The sequence below is a fragment of the Biomphalaria glabrata genome, chromosome 5 (genome assembly GCF_947242115.1).
Source record: "Biomphalaria glabrata chromosome 5, xgBioGlab47.1, whole genome shotgun sequence".
Classification (NCBI taxonomy): domain Eukaryota; kingdom Metazoa; phylum Mollusca; class Gastropoda; family Planorbidae; genus Biomphalaria; species Biomphalaria glabrata.
The window spans coordinates 9457803-9475901 of record NC_074715.1 but is presented as its reverse complement, the minus strand read 5'-3'; the positions used below and the strand labels follow the sequence as shown (position 1 = coordinate 9475901).

General features: G+C 34.2%; 1 protein-coding gene across 1 annotated transcript in view; it reads left to right on the top strand.

Moving 5' to 3' along the window:
• LOC106052305 (uncharacterized) overlaps positions 1-18099 on the top strand; it is a 233101-nt gene that overhangs the window by 192685 nt on the left and 22317 nt on the right. The window contains exons 3-7 of the mRNA XM_056028747.1: positions 14124-14348; positions 15231-15458; positions 16983-17117; positions 17210-17347; positions 17902-18033. Coding sequence (XP_055884722.1) covers positions 14124-14348; positions 15231-15458; positions 16983-17117; positions 17210-17347; positions 17902-18033 — 858 coding nt within the window. The remainder of the gene's footprint in view (positions 1-14123; positions 14349-15230; positions 15459-16982; positions 17118-17209; positions 17348-17901; positions 18034-18099) is intronic.

Genomic DNA, 18099 nt, shown 5'->3' with positions numbered 1-18099 from the left:
CTTCCTCAGTCTATATCTTCATTTCTTTCTCGCCTTTCTGTCTCGCTAATTCTTTGTCTCTTTCTTTATTTCCCATCTCTCCCTCGCTCCCCAGCACTTCTTCCACACTCGAATTCTCTTTTTGTCTCTTCTCTCCCTCTTTTCCTTAAAAAAATGGATTATTTAATATTTCACTACTTTTGCCTTCGGTGATACAAGAAAACTTATAAGAAGATTATGGGCACAAGGACGCCAAGAGAATTTTAACTGTACATAATTAGATTGAAATGCCTAAACAGTGCTTGCTTGGGGTTTCCAGGACCGGATTTATCTATAGGCAACACAAGCTATATCTAAGGGCAGACATATAGTATCTGGACTTATAGAGGACCCCATATTTTAAATTGCTTAGGATCTTTACAATTGTAAATAAGTACTGGGTGTCTCTCCATAAAAAAAAAATAATGACCTCCACTACAATCTTTTGAATCATTATAAATGGATGACCTTTGATTTATTTTTAGAATGTTAGCACTTCCTTTGTCGAAATTTAGTATTTACTTCCTCTTTAGCGTGCAGATAAAACATTTAGAATTGTCGCTTCAAGTCTCCACACGACTGTATAAGGATTAAAACATTAAAATGAGTATTAACGAAACATTCCGTACAAGGAATTTTAATATAAGAAGTATAATTATTTAATGTAAAAAAGATTGAGCAAATCTAGTTATTTATCACTTGTAAAACATGAGGCTGCAGTTAATTTTTACATCACTGATTGGATCCTACACCTGGATCCTAGTCTCTATGCAAGGTAAGGAGGTGACAAATATCAAATTTTGTGTGGAAAACCTTTCTTTTTAATTGTGGATAAATAAAGCCCATTTCAGGTGATTGAAGTGATCATAACAGATTTTTCTTCATTTCTTCATTTCTTTATTTTCTTCATTTCTTTATTTCATTTTCTTTCTTTATTTATTTTCTTTCTTTCTTTCTTTTCTTTCTTTATTTTCTTTCTTTCTTTCTTTTCTTCATTTCTTTATGTTCTTTCTTTATTTATTTTCTTCATTTCTTTATTTTCTTTCTTTATTTATTTTCTTCATTTCTTTATTTTCTTCATTTCTTTATTTTCTAAATTTCTTTTTTTTTCTTTTTTTCTTTTCTTTCTTTCTTTCTTTTCTTCATTTCTTTTTTTTCTTCATTTCTTTATTTTCTTTATTTCTTTATTTTTCTTGATTTAAGTTTTTGTCGTTTCAAACGTTTCTTCAGAAATATAGAGTATTATGTCATAGGCTGAAATTCCTGAAGAGTTGCAGAAGATGCTGCGATCATGAATCAAACTCGTGACAACAGTGCGAGGAGCATACCACACGAGCAGGCAGCCAATCTATATACACTTACATGTCCTACATATATTCCTTATCTTTAAAAAAAATATATTTGAAGAAAATTTGCCTGCGTCACTTTCATTTTCATTTGTATATGTATTTAAGAATAATTTCATACATTAGTGAAGCGTGGTACATATTTAAGACATTATTTAACACATTTTCAGTTTTTAAAGAGCGTATGTGTATGTTGTTGTTGTTGTTGGAGGCGCGGTGGCTGAGCGGTAAAGCGCTTGGCTTCCGAACCGGAGATTGAGGTTCGAATCTTGGTGAAGACTTGGATTTTTAATTTCAGGTTCTTCGGGCGCCTCTGAGTCTACCCAGCTCTAATGGGTACCTAACATTAGTTACGGAAAAGTAAAGGCGGTTGGTCGTTGTGCTGGCCACATGACACCCTTGTTAACCATAGGTCACAGAAACAGATGACCTTTACATCATCTGCCCTACTAATCATATACGCGAATTTTTAGTCTTTAACAATGCAACTCTCCAGACTTAAAAATATATTATTAGATATTAAGTATTATCTTAGGCTAGTTAGTTATGTAGTATATTTTAAATTTATTTGCAGAGGACAACTTGTGCAGTATCGATGATTTTTGTATATATCAATGTCATTGTGTCAAGAATTGCACTGGATCAAACGGGACGTGTCCTGACAAATGCCTACCTGGGTGGTTCGGAGCTAGATGTCAGTACAGTAAGTTGTTACAATTGTTTAGGGAAGTCTATACTTTACGATGTCTTCGTGGTTAAATCTGATGACCTAATATCCAATTGTTTTTTCAAGAAATTTTGCTTTAATTTAAAAAAAACAGAATTACTTATTTCGAAAAACTATAATTTTATGTTACATGTTGATAAAATAAATCAAGAGAACATACTCTGACCTTCATGTAATAAGTTATACTATAATTCAAATTCAATAAAAGGCCTACATTCACTTTAACATACTTATTATAAAGCTTCAAACTTACAGACTTAATGAACCGATTAAAGTCTTGAAACAAGTTGGTATTTTCTATTTATAGTTTTCACAATCCAGTTAAAATTCGATTCGAAAAATGCTTAATTCACGTGTAAAGAAACAAAATAAAATGTTCATTTTAATCATCTCCTATGCCCTATGCATTACTTCCATTCTGTTTAGAAACTCAAAGCTACCATAAACTAATGTGTAAAAACCTTCTTGAAATGACCAGGGGATGAAATTAAAGGGGGATGAAGTGACCGGGGATGAAGTGACCGGGGATGAAATGACCGGGGATGAAGTAACCGGGGATGAAGTGACCGGGGATGAAGTTACCGGTCACCTTCTTGCTTACGTGTCCTCTGGCATCCTTGAGGCGTCCTCCATGTCACAGAAGTATTGAAGATATAGCCAAAGTTTTACTTATTTAAAAGATATAAATTTACAGTGTGAAAACAATATTTTTTACATGACATTATTAACTTTTTAAAAATAAAAATCGATTATTTTAAAGCTAAATATAGATTTATATTATGATTTTAAAATTCATGAGTCAATTTTCTCACTAAATTTATTAGAATATGACATTAAAATGATAATAGCCTAGATGGAGATAGGTGTTGGCACTTTAAGTTATAGTTTTTAAATTTAAATGAACATCGCCATGTTGCGGAGATTTCATAGTCAATTTTAAATTAATTGTTAAATTGTCAATTGCAAACTTGAATTAATTGTTAAATGGCGTTTACAGTTTACCTCATTTTTTTTTTGTTACACTTTTTACTGTGATAAAAGTCTTTCCCCTCAATATGAACACATGATGGTTCATGAATTACAGTAGCACTTAACACCTTTATATTGCTTATTTACGGTACAGTTTGAAATGGTGACCCATCTGCCATGTTTTCTTTAAATAACATATTAGTATTCTATATACCAAATCTCAAGTTGCATTTGTCAGTAATTATCATAATTTTTTTTTTATAATAAGAAGTCTGTCTTTTTTAAACTTCTAATTTACAAAATAAAAATATGATTGCATCGGTAAAGTTGTAATGCCTGTTGGTAGCAACAAGCCAACGACAGAGTCATAAAAACAAACAAAAAATAGTTTTGACATTGAAAGTTTTACAAGAAACAATCCCAGACAAATTAACTCATTCCTTAATGTAGACCACACACCTAAATTGGCCGGCCCAAGAGTTTATTGCCCTAAAAAGGAATTACCTTCACTTTATTTTAACCAATAGGGCCATTCGAGTGAACTTTCATTAGAGCTCTAAATCTTTCATTTTTGTGAGATTTGTATTCTAGACCCAGTTCTTGTGTATCGCAAATTAGCTGTTCGTTATACACATAATGTTTAATTGTTTTTACCACGTCATATAGTCCCTATACTAAATAAACAATCAATCAGTTGGTTTTCTTTCTCTGTTGCCCCGATCTAAAAATCAAAACAAACAAGGTTACAAAGACGGTGACCGGTCATTTCATCCCCGGTCACTTCATCCCCGGTCATTTCATTCCCTGGTCACTTCATTCCTTGGTCACTTCATCCCCCGGTCACTTAATCCCCGGTCATTTCATCCCCAATTAAATATTTTATATATTGTTACGTATTTCTGAATCTTCTGGCTAGAAGTATTAGTTGGCACACAAATAAAAACACTGTAAAGAACTTGACGACTCAACTTTCAGTTTCATATAACTTTAATGACTATTAACTCTAACAATTCGTTACTGTAACATGTAGCGTAGAAGACTGTACAATATCTGTCAGTTTACAGTTAGCTATACTTCGTTGCAATTCATCTCTTCACTTCGTTGCAATTCATCTCTTCTCAACTTGCATCGAGCCGTATTCCGCAGAACAGACCAACGACACACTTCCCAGTGTCGCTCCAGGTCTCCTAAAGCTGAACCAAGTCGTACTCAAGTCTACCACATCAGAGCGGCACACGTCTTACATCGACTGTATCGACTGTAACGGCTCAAGTCCACTGTAGTTCGCTGTATAGACTTTAACGACAGTAGTCCACTCCAGTTAACTCTACCCTAGTTAACTTGCATCGAGTCGTACACATTTCTCTTCCACTAGAGCCGCACACGTCTTACATCGTCTGTATCGACTGTAACGGCTCACTCACGACTCCTTACGACTGACTTTCACATTAACTCTCTGGCTTATATAGAGTCCCTAATCGCTTGTCCAAAGTTGCACAAACATGGCTAGTATCCTCTGGAATAACACGTGAGGAAACGTCACATCCTGTCTTTGTTTATACATGTAGATTCCAGAAAACATTGGCTGCAGTGTCATCTTGCCGGGGTCACAAGTTGTGACCTCTATCTGTCACTGGACATTGTTAGTACCTTTTGGAATAACATGTAAGGACACGTCACATCCTGTCTCTGTTTATACATGTACATTCCAGGGAACACCCGCTGCTGTGTTATCTCGTCGGGGTCACACGTTAACCTCTTCCTGTCACTGGTCATTTGTAACAATATAAATATGATTATGTAGAATGCTTTTTGGCATTTTATGACTTGTAACTAAAGCGTTTATAGTGTTTCCTCTTCCACTTTGTTTTCTTAATAAGAAACCTTATATTATATTGTAAATCTGGGTGTGTTCTTAGCTATAGCGCTTCTATTGGATGTGGGGGTTGTAATATCATAATATTATCTGGATCGAAGGCCAAGGTTTGGTGGAAGTAGTAAACAATCATTTGAGAGATAGAAGTGCGATTAGAATAATTATGACCGTGCCGCTGATAACTTATCATCAAAGACCAAGGCGTGGTGAAAGTATGACCACGTTTCACTTTATTTTATTTTTCAATCGCTCTTGAAAATGGGCGCGTCATTTTCAGCCATGAAATAAGGTTTTATTTTTTTCTAATAAAGGCGGAGTTCACCCATCCTCGCGATATCATGTCGCCTGATTAAGTTTTGCTTTCATTCCTTTTAAACATTAACGTGTTACAATTTTGTAATTTAAATAAAAAATAAATACATGAAATATTGCTCATTTTATGATTTTTTAAATTACAATTTGTTAGCTAAAAATGATCAGATGATGAAAATATCAAGGGATGAAATGACCGGGGATGAAATGACCGGGGATGAAGTGATTAGGGGATTAGGGGATGAAGTGACCGGGTATGAAGTGACCGGGGATGAAGTGACCGGTGATGAAGTGACCGGGGATGAAGTGACCGGGGATGACATGACCGGGGATAAAGTGACTAGGGGATGAAATGACTGGGGATGAAGGGACCGGGGATGAAGTGACCGGGGATAAAGTGACTAGGGGATGAAATAACTGGGGATGAAGGGACCGGGGATGACATGACCGGGGATAAAGTGACTAGGGGATGAAATGACTGGGGATGAAGGGACCGGGGATGACATGACCGGGGATAAAGTGACTAGAGGATGAAGTGACCGGTGATGAAGTGACCGGGGATGAAGTGACCGGGGATGACATGACCGGGGATAAAGTGACTAGGGGATGAAATGACTGGGGATGAAGGGACCGGGGATGAAGTGACTAGGGAATGAAATGAAAGGGGATGAAGTGACCGGGGATGAAGTGACCGGGGATGAAGTGACTAGGGGATGAAATGAAAGGGGATGAAGTGACCGGGGATGAAATGACAGGGAACCACAAAGACAGTTTATGTGGAAACACAAACTTAAAATCGGCCCCTGAAGTTGTTAACCCAGGCAGGTAAAAAGGCAGGTATCTATATTTTCAAAAAGAGCATCAGAATTAAATTCGATCAAAGATAATTGTCAGAAAAGAATGGAGAAAGAATGTTGACAGATATTGTGTGGTGCCCCAGTGGTCCAGCAAACCAAAGGATAGGTGAAAATGAATGTGAAATTAAATGTGAACCTGGCCTAACTGATAATGAATAATGATCTAATTGATCTAATTGCTTTGTAAATGGTCAATCTCTAATTCCTCAAAAAAAAAAAATCCCGTAAAAAAAAATAAAACAATGTTACAAGATACAGTTTGTGTGGAAACACAAACTCAAAATCAGCCCCCGAAGTAAAATGTTTTACATAATTCCGATAATCCTTATGAGTTGAAGATAGTTTACTTCTTAGTCCAAACCTCCCGCTGGACGACAGGGGATAGGAGCAGGCAGGGTTTGAACCTTCGATCGTCGATAAATCCGAACGACAGTCCAGCGTGCAAACCGCACGACCAGTGGTCCACCCAGGTAGGCTTCAATATTTTCAGAAAGAACATCCGAATGAAATTATATCAAAGCAAATGAGAGATAAGAATGGAGAAAGAAGGTTAACAGATCTTGTGTAGTACCCCAACGGTCCCGCAGATCAAAGGATAGGTGAAAGTGAATGTAAAGTTAGATGTGAACCTGGCCTAACTAGTTTCCCTTTCAGACCTTGTGGTCTATAGGGCAGATATGTAAAGTTCATCTGTTTTTGTGGCCTACGGTTAACGAGGGTGTCATGTAGCCAGCACAACGACCAACCGCCTTTGCAAAACTTTCCATAACTAACGTCAGGTACCCATTAGAGCTGGGTAGACTAGAAGTTGAAATCCCAGTCTTCACCAGGATTCGAACCCGGGACCCTCGGTTATGATTAAATAATGTAAAAGGCTCAATCTCATATTTGAGTCCTCAAAATTTTCCGCTATATAAAAAATGTTAACGAAAATAAAGTTTATAAGATTACTATTTGTTTTAAATTAGGTCTAACTTATAATGCATACTAATTAGCTTTTTCTCTTTAAAAAACTGCTTGCATAACGATTTTAAAAATTAGAATTTTTGCTTTCAGGAAACAAAAAGTAGCCGTTGCATCAGAATGGTCTAAAATATTGTGAAGTCGGATTTTCAATATCTTTTCTAGTTTACGAGATCTAAACGGGACGGACGGACAGATGGACAGACGGACAGACATTTCACACAAAAACAATAGCGTCTTTTCCCCTTTCGGAGGCCTCTAAAAATCACACGCTTCTGTGTGTTTTTTAAAGTGAAGACATAATTTTAAGCTTTAAACATTTCTTTTTTTTTTCTCTCATATGGCTTTTCGTAAAAAAAAAGTTCTTATCCATTACAATTACATAATACTTATTTCAAAGTATTCAAGAGACTTATTATCACGGCTATAAGTAAGTTTGAAAAAAATCACCTGTATTTTAGTTGTGTAGGTTGGTTGGTTTAATTAAAGTTGGTAGGTTAACTCATTGATTAACATGCATGACTAGATTGACACATGAAATAACGTCTGCAATCTAAAAGTTAACAACAATGTACTCGAGTATGACTAAAGGGATGTTATAGTTTCCAGTGTTTGTTGATACTGGGTGATGTGATAATGTAGAACAATACTGTGTAGGATCAAGACAGAATTTTTTCGCTGCTTTGAAAAGAGTCCCGACGATTTAAATTTTCTTCTCTCTCAAGTAGACACTATTAAAGATAGATACACCCGTTACAAACATCACAAAATTAATCAAGTTTAAAAACTACGTAACAATAATGAATTATATGTTTTATCTAAAAATGTATGCAATGATAATTTTAAAAAATGATCATGTGTAGCCAGGGCCGGCCGTAGGCCGATTTGACTGATTGCTCCAAATTGGATTTTACAATTTACACAATTTACAATATATTACTCTCAGTCATGGCTCTTCTTACAGGCTTTTAAAGATGTAGGACGTAAATGGTTAACATGGTACGATTGACGAACCTTTAATTAACCCACTTCGCCTATTGCGTTTAGTTAATTTCTATGCATGTTGTGTAATAAATATTAACATAATGATCTAATTAATACTTAAAGTTATTATTTTAATAATTTTAAACCGGGGCCTCGCAAGCATTCATTAGTTTGGGATTGCAATTCGAAACGCCGGCCCTGTGTGTAGCCTATTTAATTAGACCATAGAATTTCAAGTGTATATTTTAAAATGTTTGTTTTACATTTTAGGGGATCTTCTAACAATACAAGGTGCTACAAAATCACAAACAAATTCTTGGTTAACTGACGGAGATGACAGTACTTGTAACAATGATCCAAACTTTCAAGAACTCACTGTGTCCTGGGATAAAACATATACCTTGACGTGGCTGAGGATGGTTTTGAGTGACACATGTAAGAATATGGCTGTTATTTCTTTTTGTAAAAAGCTTTTCTGTATTGTTACGTAGCAGACTGGCTAAGTCTATTTTAATTCTATCTGGCCATCTCCTAGCGACTAGCTCATCATAGAGTCCATACTTTTCAGTATTGAGCTTTCTTTCTTAGAATTGAATATCTGTCGTGGTTTGTGAAAGGACACAAAAGTTTGAAGCGAAACTCGGCAGTGGTAGACGGAACGTCATAGAGAAAATTTGTAGACGCAACGACATAGAGTAAAGTTGTAGACGCAACGACATAGAGTAAAGTTGTAGACGCAACGACATAGAGTAAAGTTGTAGACGCTACGACATAGAGTTTAGTTGTAGACGCAACGCATAGAGTAAAGTTGTAGACGCAACGACATAAAGTAAAGTTGTAGATGCAACGAGATAGAGTAACGTATTAGACGGAATCTTTTTGAGACAGGTCGCGTTGTAAGTTGTAAAATGAAAAGTATTGATAAATTTAGTTTTTTTTTTACGAGCTTGATCGAAGATAATTAACTAAACTGTTTTTTTTTTATTTTTGTGTATTGTGTTTTTTTTTCAAGTGATTTCTGAATTTAAGCTTTATATTTATTGTTGAAGGATCTATATTGTTTGAATTACTAAACATATTTACATTTGAATCTCCGGCATGAATGTCTTGTTTTAGTAGATGTTAATAATATAAATCTTCACTAAATCATAATACTTGAAGAGCATTGTCAGATCAACACAATCATATAATAGCCTAAATTCATCTTTACATACTCACTCAAATACACACACTCAAATAAAAACCAAAATTCACAGTTTTGATTAGGCTAAAGGGTAGCAAAACAAGACTGCCGTGGGGGTGCCTAAGGGGTGCGAGAGCATCCTCATTGCACTGTGCGGAGTTGTAAAAAAAGCTCCTATAACCTTGTCACAATCCAGGCGCCGTTCCTCAAAGGGCCGTTACATAAATGGCGTGTCCTGCACGGTTAGCCTGGTATAGAAAAGGAAAATGGCAGGGATCCCGGTGCACGCGGTCTCTGGCCTCGAGTCTGACACTGTACACTGGCCGTGAAAGGGAGCTCTTGTACACTTTTGCTTGCTTAGAGTTCCAAGAGCCGAAGGCTCAACTCTACATGACAGTTTTAAGAAGAAGAAGAAGTACCTTGGCCACGTCAAAATTGTATTGTATAATTGTATAAGCTTAACTTTATTTATTTTTTTTGCACACTGATATTAAAAATGGGCGAAAAAAAGTTAGCTTTTCTAAACACAGTAAGATACGAAATAAAATGTAACATGCATTTAATTCTATCAGCATATGACCCGTGGCCTTACATAGCTAATATAAAATACCGTGAAAATGGGTTTACCTGATCTTTTAAAAAGTTTCTTTCTTCAATGGAAATATATTTAGGTATTTTATTATTATTATTTTTAAGGCTTTCTTGCAGTGGGAGAGACATTTAACATACATTAGATTTCCGATGTAATTTAAGGAAAAATTATGCTAAGTTTTACCAAGATTGGTCAAACGGTTTTGTTTTCTATTTGGGACATACATACATACATACATACAAACATACTCCTTACATTGTGCTTTATATATTAAATAGCTGTATGATCTGGTAATATGTATTGGACCTGGACGTAGAAGTCCATAGTTTTGAAGTTATAAAACAAAGAAACAAACATTTAAAGAATTTTTAGATAGATAGATAGATTTGATAGATTTGATAGATAGATAGATATATAGATAGATAGATAGATTTGATAGATAGATAGATAGATAGATAGATTTGATAGATTTGATAGATAGATAGATAGATAGATAGATAGATTTGATAGATTTGATAGATAGATAGATAGATAGATAGATTTGATAGATTTGATAGATAGATAGATAGATAGATTTGATAGATTTGATAGATAGATAGATAGATAGATTTGATAGATAGATAGATAGATAGATTTGATAGATTTGATAGATAGATAGATAGATAGATTTGATAGATTTGATAGATAGATAGATAGATAGATTTGATAGATTAGATAGATAGATAGATAGATTTTGATAGATTTGATAGATTTGATAGATAGATAGATAGATTTGATAGATTTGATAGATTTGATAGATAGATAGATTTTGATAGATTTGATAGATTTGATAGATAGATAGATAGATTTGATAGATTTGATAGATTTGATAGATAGATAGATAGATAGATAGATTTGATAGATTTGATAGATTTGATAGATAGATAGATAGATAGATAGATAGATAGATAGATAGATAGATTTGATAGATAGATAGATAGATAGATTTGATAGATTTGATAGATAGATAGATAGATTTGATAGATAGATAGATAGATAGATTTGATAGATTTGATAGATAGATAGATAAATTTGATAGATTTGATAGATAGATAGATAGATAGATTTGATAGATTTGATAGATAGATAGATAGATTTTGTTAGATTTGATAGATTTGATAGATAGATAGATAGATTTGATAGATTTGATAGATTTGATAGATAGATAGATAGATAGATAGATAGATTTGATAGATTTGATAGATTTGATAGATTTGATAGATAGATAGATAGATAGATAGATTTGATAGATTTGATAGATAGATAGATACATAGATAGATAGATTTGATAGATTTGATAGATAGATAGATAGATAGATTTGATAGATTTGATAGATAGATAGATAGATTTGATAGATAGATAGATAGATAGATTTGATAGATTTGATAGATAGATAGATAGATAGATTTGATAGATTTGATAGATAGATAGATAGATAGATAGATAGATAGATTTGATAGATTTGATAGATAGATAGATAGATAGATTTGATAGATTTGATAGATAGATAGATAGATAGATTTGATAGATAGATAGATAGATAGATTTGATAGATAGATAGATAGATTTGATAGATTTGATAGATATATAGTTAGATAGATAGATAGATAGATAGATAGATAGATAGATAGATAGATAGATTTGATAGATAGATTTGATAGATAGATAGATAGATTTGATAGATTTGATAGATAGATAGATAGATAGATTTGAAAGATAGATAGATAGATAGATAGATAGATAGATTTGATAGATTTGATAGATAGATAGTTAGATAGATAGATAGATAGATAGATAGATAGATAGATTTGATAGATAGATAGATATATAGATAGATAGATAGATTTGATAGATAGATAGATAAGATAGATAAATAGATAAATAGATAAATAGATAGATAGATAGATAGATAGATAGATAGATAGATAGATAGATTTGAAAGATTTGATAGATTTGATAGATAGATAGATAGATAGATAGATAGATAGATAGATAGATAGATAGATAGATAGATTTGATAGATTTGATAGATAGATAGTTAGATATATAGATATATAGATAGATAGATTTGATAGATAGATAGATAGATAGATAGATAGATAGATAGATAGATAGATAGATAGATAGATAGATAGATAGATAGATAGATAGATAGATAAAAATTAATTTGCTTAATTTCAGACATGAATGTATTCTTGTTTAAAGCAAAATTCTTTTTTTATTTTTTGGTAGATAAGTTTTCAACGGTTAAAGTATTGTACAATACAAGTAATGTATTTCAAGAGTGTGGAAGTCAGAAATGGTCACAACTTAATGAGAACACAATGGATATAAGATGTGACGATAATGTGATGACAACTTCGTTAAAAATACTTGGGGACATAAGCTCCTTGTGCTCTCTTTTTATTAGTGGAGGTGATACATTTAGTTGATATTTATTCTGTATTTTTTTCCATGTTTAAATTGAAACAGCTGTTGTTGTTTGTTGTTTTGTTGTTGTTGTTTTTGTTTTGTCGCGTACTATCTACTTAACTTACTTCATAAGATTTGCAACAAGACCTGGCAGTCAGGTGAATCTGGACCCAATCATTCATCATCACTTTTCCACTTTTCCACTTTTCACAACTATATCAAAACTACCAGACCATCAGTCTCATAAGCCAGCAAAGTCCTGTTAAAAATTATATTAAACCGGCTAAAACCGATTGAAGACAGAATTATATTAAAAGAAAAAGAGGGTTTAGACAGGGTCGCCGCACAACAGAACAAATCCTAAAAGTCAGAATACTATGCGAACAATACCTTCACCGCCAAGAAAAATTTTTCCACGTATTTATTGATTCCTAGAAAGCTTTCGACAGACTTTGGCAAGGGGCACTTTGGGCGACGATGGAAAAGTACAACATAGATAAAACATAATTTTAAGTTATCCAGAACCTCTACAAGGAGTCCAGTAGTGCGTATACTTCAACAATAATATTGGGGACTAGTTAAAAGTACAGTATGAGTAAGACAAGGCTGCCTACTCTCACCAACTCTTTTCAATAGCTTTCTTAAAAGGATAATGAAAGATGCACTTGACGGCAATGGAGGTACTGTAAGCATTGGAGGAAGAATAATTACTAACTTGCGGTTGGTGGGAGAAATATATGGCCTAACAGGGACAGAAGAACTAGCTGACGTGGTGATGCGCAAAGGGAAGACTTCTGTAGCATATAGTATGTAAATAAATGTCGAAAAATAATATGACTAATAGTAACCAGTCTTTGAAATGTGTATCAATATTGCAGCTCAAAAAGTGAATAGTGCCAGTATTTTTAAATACCACGGATCTATTATTTCAGATGAGGAGACCAAACCTGGCCAGAATTGCACAGTCCAGTGCAGCACTTGAAAAACTTAAAATGATATGGAAAGACAAAGGCATAGCCCTCGACACCAAAACAAGACTGATGCGCTGCCTGGCCATGGCTAAATTCTTATATGATTGCGAGTCTTGGACGCAAAACTGCAGAGCTACAGAGGAGGATCCTAGCAAAGGAATCGAGTTCATTCAGAAAGATCCAAAGTATCACATGTAAAGACTGCATCCCAAACGAAGAGATTAGAGACAAGGTTATTACAGCGATTGGACCCGACAATAACCTGCTAACAACTTTTTAAAAAAAAACGCAAACTAAAAATCCATTTTGCAATGTTTTTAGGGCTCGCAAAGACCTTCCTTCAGGGAACAGTACCAGGAAAAGGAAAAAGAGGCAGACAGATAAAACATTGGGAAGACAACATAGACAAACGAAAGGCCTGCAATTGAAAAAGTTCTTTTCAACGCAAAAGACAGAGAGGAATGAAGAAAGACGGTCGAAAAATCAGTTGTGTTGTCCAATCGATCCAACAGACTAAATGATTATGGAACTGGTAAGAGAACTATTTTAACTCTTTCTCTCCAAATTATTTACATTCCGGTGGAATCAACGTTGGTATCGTCAGTTAGGAGAGAAAAAGTTAACCGTATTCTTTTTATAGTAGCAAACAATTGACGGAAATGGGACTTTCCTTCTGGGGCTAGTCCTTAGAAGTTTTAATTATGTCTCTTTTTGTATGTCTCTGTTTCTATATCACCTCCTCTCTCTTCTCCAGAAGAACAGAACGTGTCTTTATGCTTAATGTTATGCTTGTTTCTCTTTAGCGACGTTTATTCAAGTCTAAATATTTCTTATAAGCTTCTAAAGAAAATTGACTTTCTATTATAATAACAGGCCGAAATGTGGCATATAAACAGACAGCTACACAAACGTCCAACTACAACGAAACTTATCTAAATAACGTTCAAAAAGTATTTACAGCCGATTTAGCAGTTGACGGAAATACAAATGGTGATTTTTCTCAAGGCTTCTGCTCAAATACTATTGACAATAATCCTGGCTTTACCTTGACCTTAAATAGTCATTATATTGTAAACCAGTTTATCTTATACAATAGAGGTAAGCCAAATGTAATTATTTCTTTTGTTTAAAAAAAAAAAATTAATGCTTTAAGTAAAGAAATTATGTAATCTTTTGTTATTTAACATCAAAAGCTTTCTCAAACTTCAAAATGTTAAAAGCAATTTGGAAACTATATTGTATGGTTGTTTTCCTTTAAATATCAATACGCTCTATGTTTAAGGACTGCGGTTGGAGATTCTTTTTTAAGAGGTATTACAACAATAATTACTTTACATATACAAAGAACAAATTGTTAACATTACTTTCTTTGGGTTACTGTGTGTCCTCCATTATCCTTTCTATTTATATAATGATGGTGTAAGATGTTGGTGAAACTAGGTAGCCATGTCTCACTGCAACTGTGGTTTTAAAACAGTCAACATTGTTATTGTTGAAGTACACTTCACTATTTAAAACTTGGTCGTAAAGATTGACAAATATTTTAATTGTTTGTATTTATTTGTTTATGTATTCATATATAAGATCCAATTGGGACTCTGTCGAAAGGTTTTTAAAATAATTAAAGTCATGGTGGTGATGGAGGTACTTCTCGCATGTTATCCTAAGATTGACGATCTGTTCCGTTGTGTTATTTGTTCTGTTGAAAGTTTTTGATGGTTTAACATTTTTTAACAGGGCTTTCTTTGGGGTGGCTCATGAATTTTATATTTTGATAACTTTGACAACATTGTAAATATCGTTTCTTTGGCTAGAAAATAATAATATCAATAAAGCCAAGCTGCATGGAGAGGGTGGAAATGCTAACTTAAGTTCTGCTTTTAACTCTCTCATTTGTATGACTCCAATTGGATCTATTTTAATTACATGACCCACCGCCAATCGTAATGTACAACCAAAGAAAATGTTTTTTTTTTCTAGTTGATCACGGGAATGACATACGTCTGAGCAAATTTCGTCTTATATCAGTGGATGGAAATAATACTGTTGTGGATAATATCAAAGATAATGATGAAAAAGCGGAACCTATCTATTACATAAGTGTCAACACTTCTAAGCCAATCAAGTCATTATCTATTAATGAAACAAAAATAACCTCATATGACCCTTTTCCAATGCTCACACTTTGTGAAGTGGAAGCTTACGGCGGTAAGTATGTTGTTTTATTTCCGAAGTATATCCGAAGATTTAAAGAAAACAGGATTACAAAGAGAATTTGTGTTATCACACAAGCTCAGAGGCGGCCCCCGTTGGAGCTAAATCCCTGTCGGATCCGCCTATTCGCAAGGAATATTCAAGACGTGATTTTTGCTTTGATTGTCAAAAGTAATAATGTTTAAAAGATTCATTTGGCGTTGTAAGAAATTGTTGTTTTTTTATGTTCTAGGAGGTCGGCTCTAGATGTCTTCTACGCTGCAGGCAATCTGGCTCAACGGTTAAGTCGCTGCTCGTCTAGCAGTAGAGAGATTCGGTGCTTTATTCAATTAGGAATCCCCTACAAGCATTAAGTAGGAATTCGCATAAGCTTTGCAATAATTCAGATGCAGGCAATAGTATCAATCTCAATAAGGCATTTAAGATAATTAGGCATAAAATTTTAAAGCATTCATAACTCAATGATTAAAAAAAATGCAGAACATATGACTAAAATTAATTTTAATGTATACAATCTACGAGTACAAATGCTCCTTCTTCCCTAGCGCTATTAGAGCATAGAATCTGTTGCCTGATCCTGCCAGAAAAACCAGTGACATGGCAGAATTTATGACTAGATGCTTGACGCGTAGGACGTAATCATCCTCTTTTTCGAAGTAACGTCTTTGTTAAATAAGATAAGATAACAAAAAAAGATGTTTGCTCTAGATATAAGTCCCTAGTCAAGCCAAATTTAAATTAATTAATTTTTTTAGTTAAAAAGTTATAACGGTCAAACATGAATAAATTCTATAATGCAAATTTACCTAGACAACTTTAACATATTGTAATAAAATTGGTGGTGTCACAGATGGGGGTAGTGGTGTGTGTGGACAACCGACGCAAATCGCCCCCGGTCAGCGCTAGACGAGCGGTAAACCGTGACATCTTGCGACGGTCAGCCAAGGACAGTTTGGGAAGGAAAGATATTGTAAATAAGGTCAGGAGGGATGGGGTAATGTATTCCACCAGAAAGTTGGAACGACTTTACGTCCGTTTACATCTCAACTTCACAAACACGAGTCTAAGTCGGAGTCAAGAATCAGTCTAGGTGAAGTCTGTCTGGAACAGAGAATCAAGTGCAAGTCTAGGAAGAGGCAGAGAATTGATACAGTGTTACAGAGTTGATGCGTCGGAGTGTAAAGCTTTTGTACAGTCAGTGTTACGTTGTTGCCAATGGTACAGTATTGGCCACGATTTATTGATCATAATGTTTTACGTTGTTTTGGAATTTTGAGTCGTCAAGTTCGTAAAGTTGGTGGTGTCGTGTGGTGCAATTGCAACAGGTCTGGATAGTGAGGAAAGTTACACTATTTTAATTTTAATGTTTTAAGTATTTAGCTATTTAAAAAGCTTTTTTTGTGCATAGTTACGCAAAATTATATATTTTACTACAATCATTTATATACATTTCGATAATTTATTACATAAAACATTATCACTATTTATAAATATATTTGAAATTTAAATATATTTCAGAATGCCCTCCTGGTACATGGAGTCTTCCTTGCACACAAAGTTGTCCCACTTCCTGTCCCACCAGTTGTGATAGAGATACTGGACTATGTAACAGTGTTTGTTTTGGCTTCAGCAATCCACCAGCATGTAGTGATGGTATGTTTGCTTTATTGCTATTAAAAATCTGTTGACATTAAATGTTGATTTAACACATACACACTCATATATATGAATATTTTTTTTTAAAGTTTGCATGGCAGAACTATGGGGCATTAACTGCATTAACAATTGCAGTGCCAGTTGCGCAAATCTATCATGCCACCGTATAACTGGAGAATGTACTCAAGGATGTCTTGGCTACAGCAATCCACCTAAATGTACTACAGGTAAGATTTCTTTAGAAACATGCAGCAAGTAGGATTCAATTTCATAGTGATAACAATTATAATGCTTTTTATAAATCTATTTACCAACTTTAATACTATGAAAGGATTTAGTTATTACTCCATCGATATTGACATGCAGTCAGCTCGTGCATATGTATATAAAGACGTTTTAAAGTTGAGCTAGAACACCAATTACGATTAATAAGAATATAAAATTAACACCACTTTTTAACAGAAAAACTTATTGACACCCTAGCCACTAAGGGTCCGTTAACCTCATTACGCTACATACAAACATTTACCAAAGATTAGTGAAAAGTGATACCTTGAGCTAGAGAAATCAACAAAGGGCCAAACTATCTTTGGTAGAAATTATAACTTGAAGTCAATATGTTTTTAAACTGTTTGCTAGATGCTTTAAGAAATTAAGACATATGTAAAGCAAGCTATGATGAGCCTTGGCGCATCCTTAAAATGTATTGTCATAAAACTCCCAAAGAGGTCACATCACAAGTACATGTTAGTACATGTTTTCTTAAACGGTTTTCTTAAAGCGTGTGATCAAGGCATGTATGGACAAAACTGTTCCTTCCCCTGTCATGCGCATTGTCTCAATGGAACATGTAACAATGTAGATGGTTCCTGTGTTTGTATCGCTGGTTATATAGGAGACGCTTGTGATGAAGGTATGTGCTAACTTGCTATCAGTTGTAACATTCTTCTGTTGTCCCTTCAGAAAAGAAGATGATAAC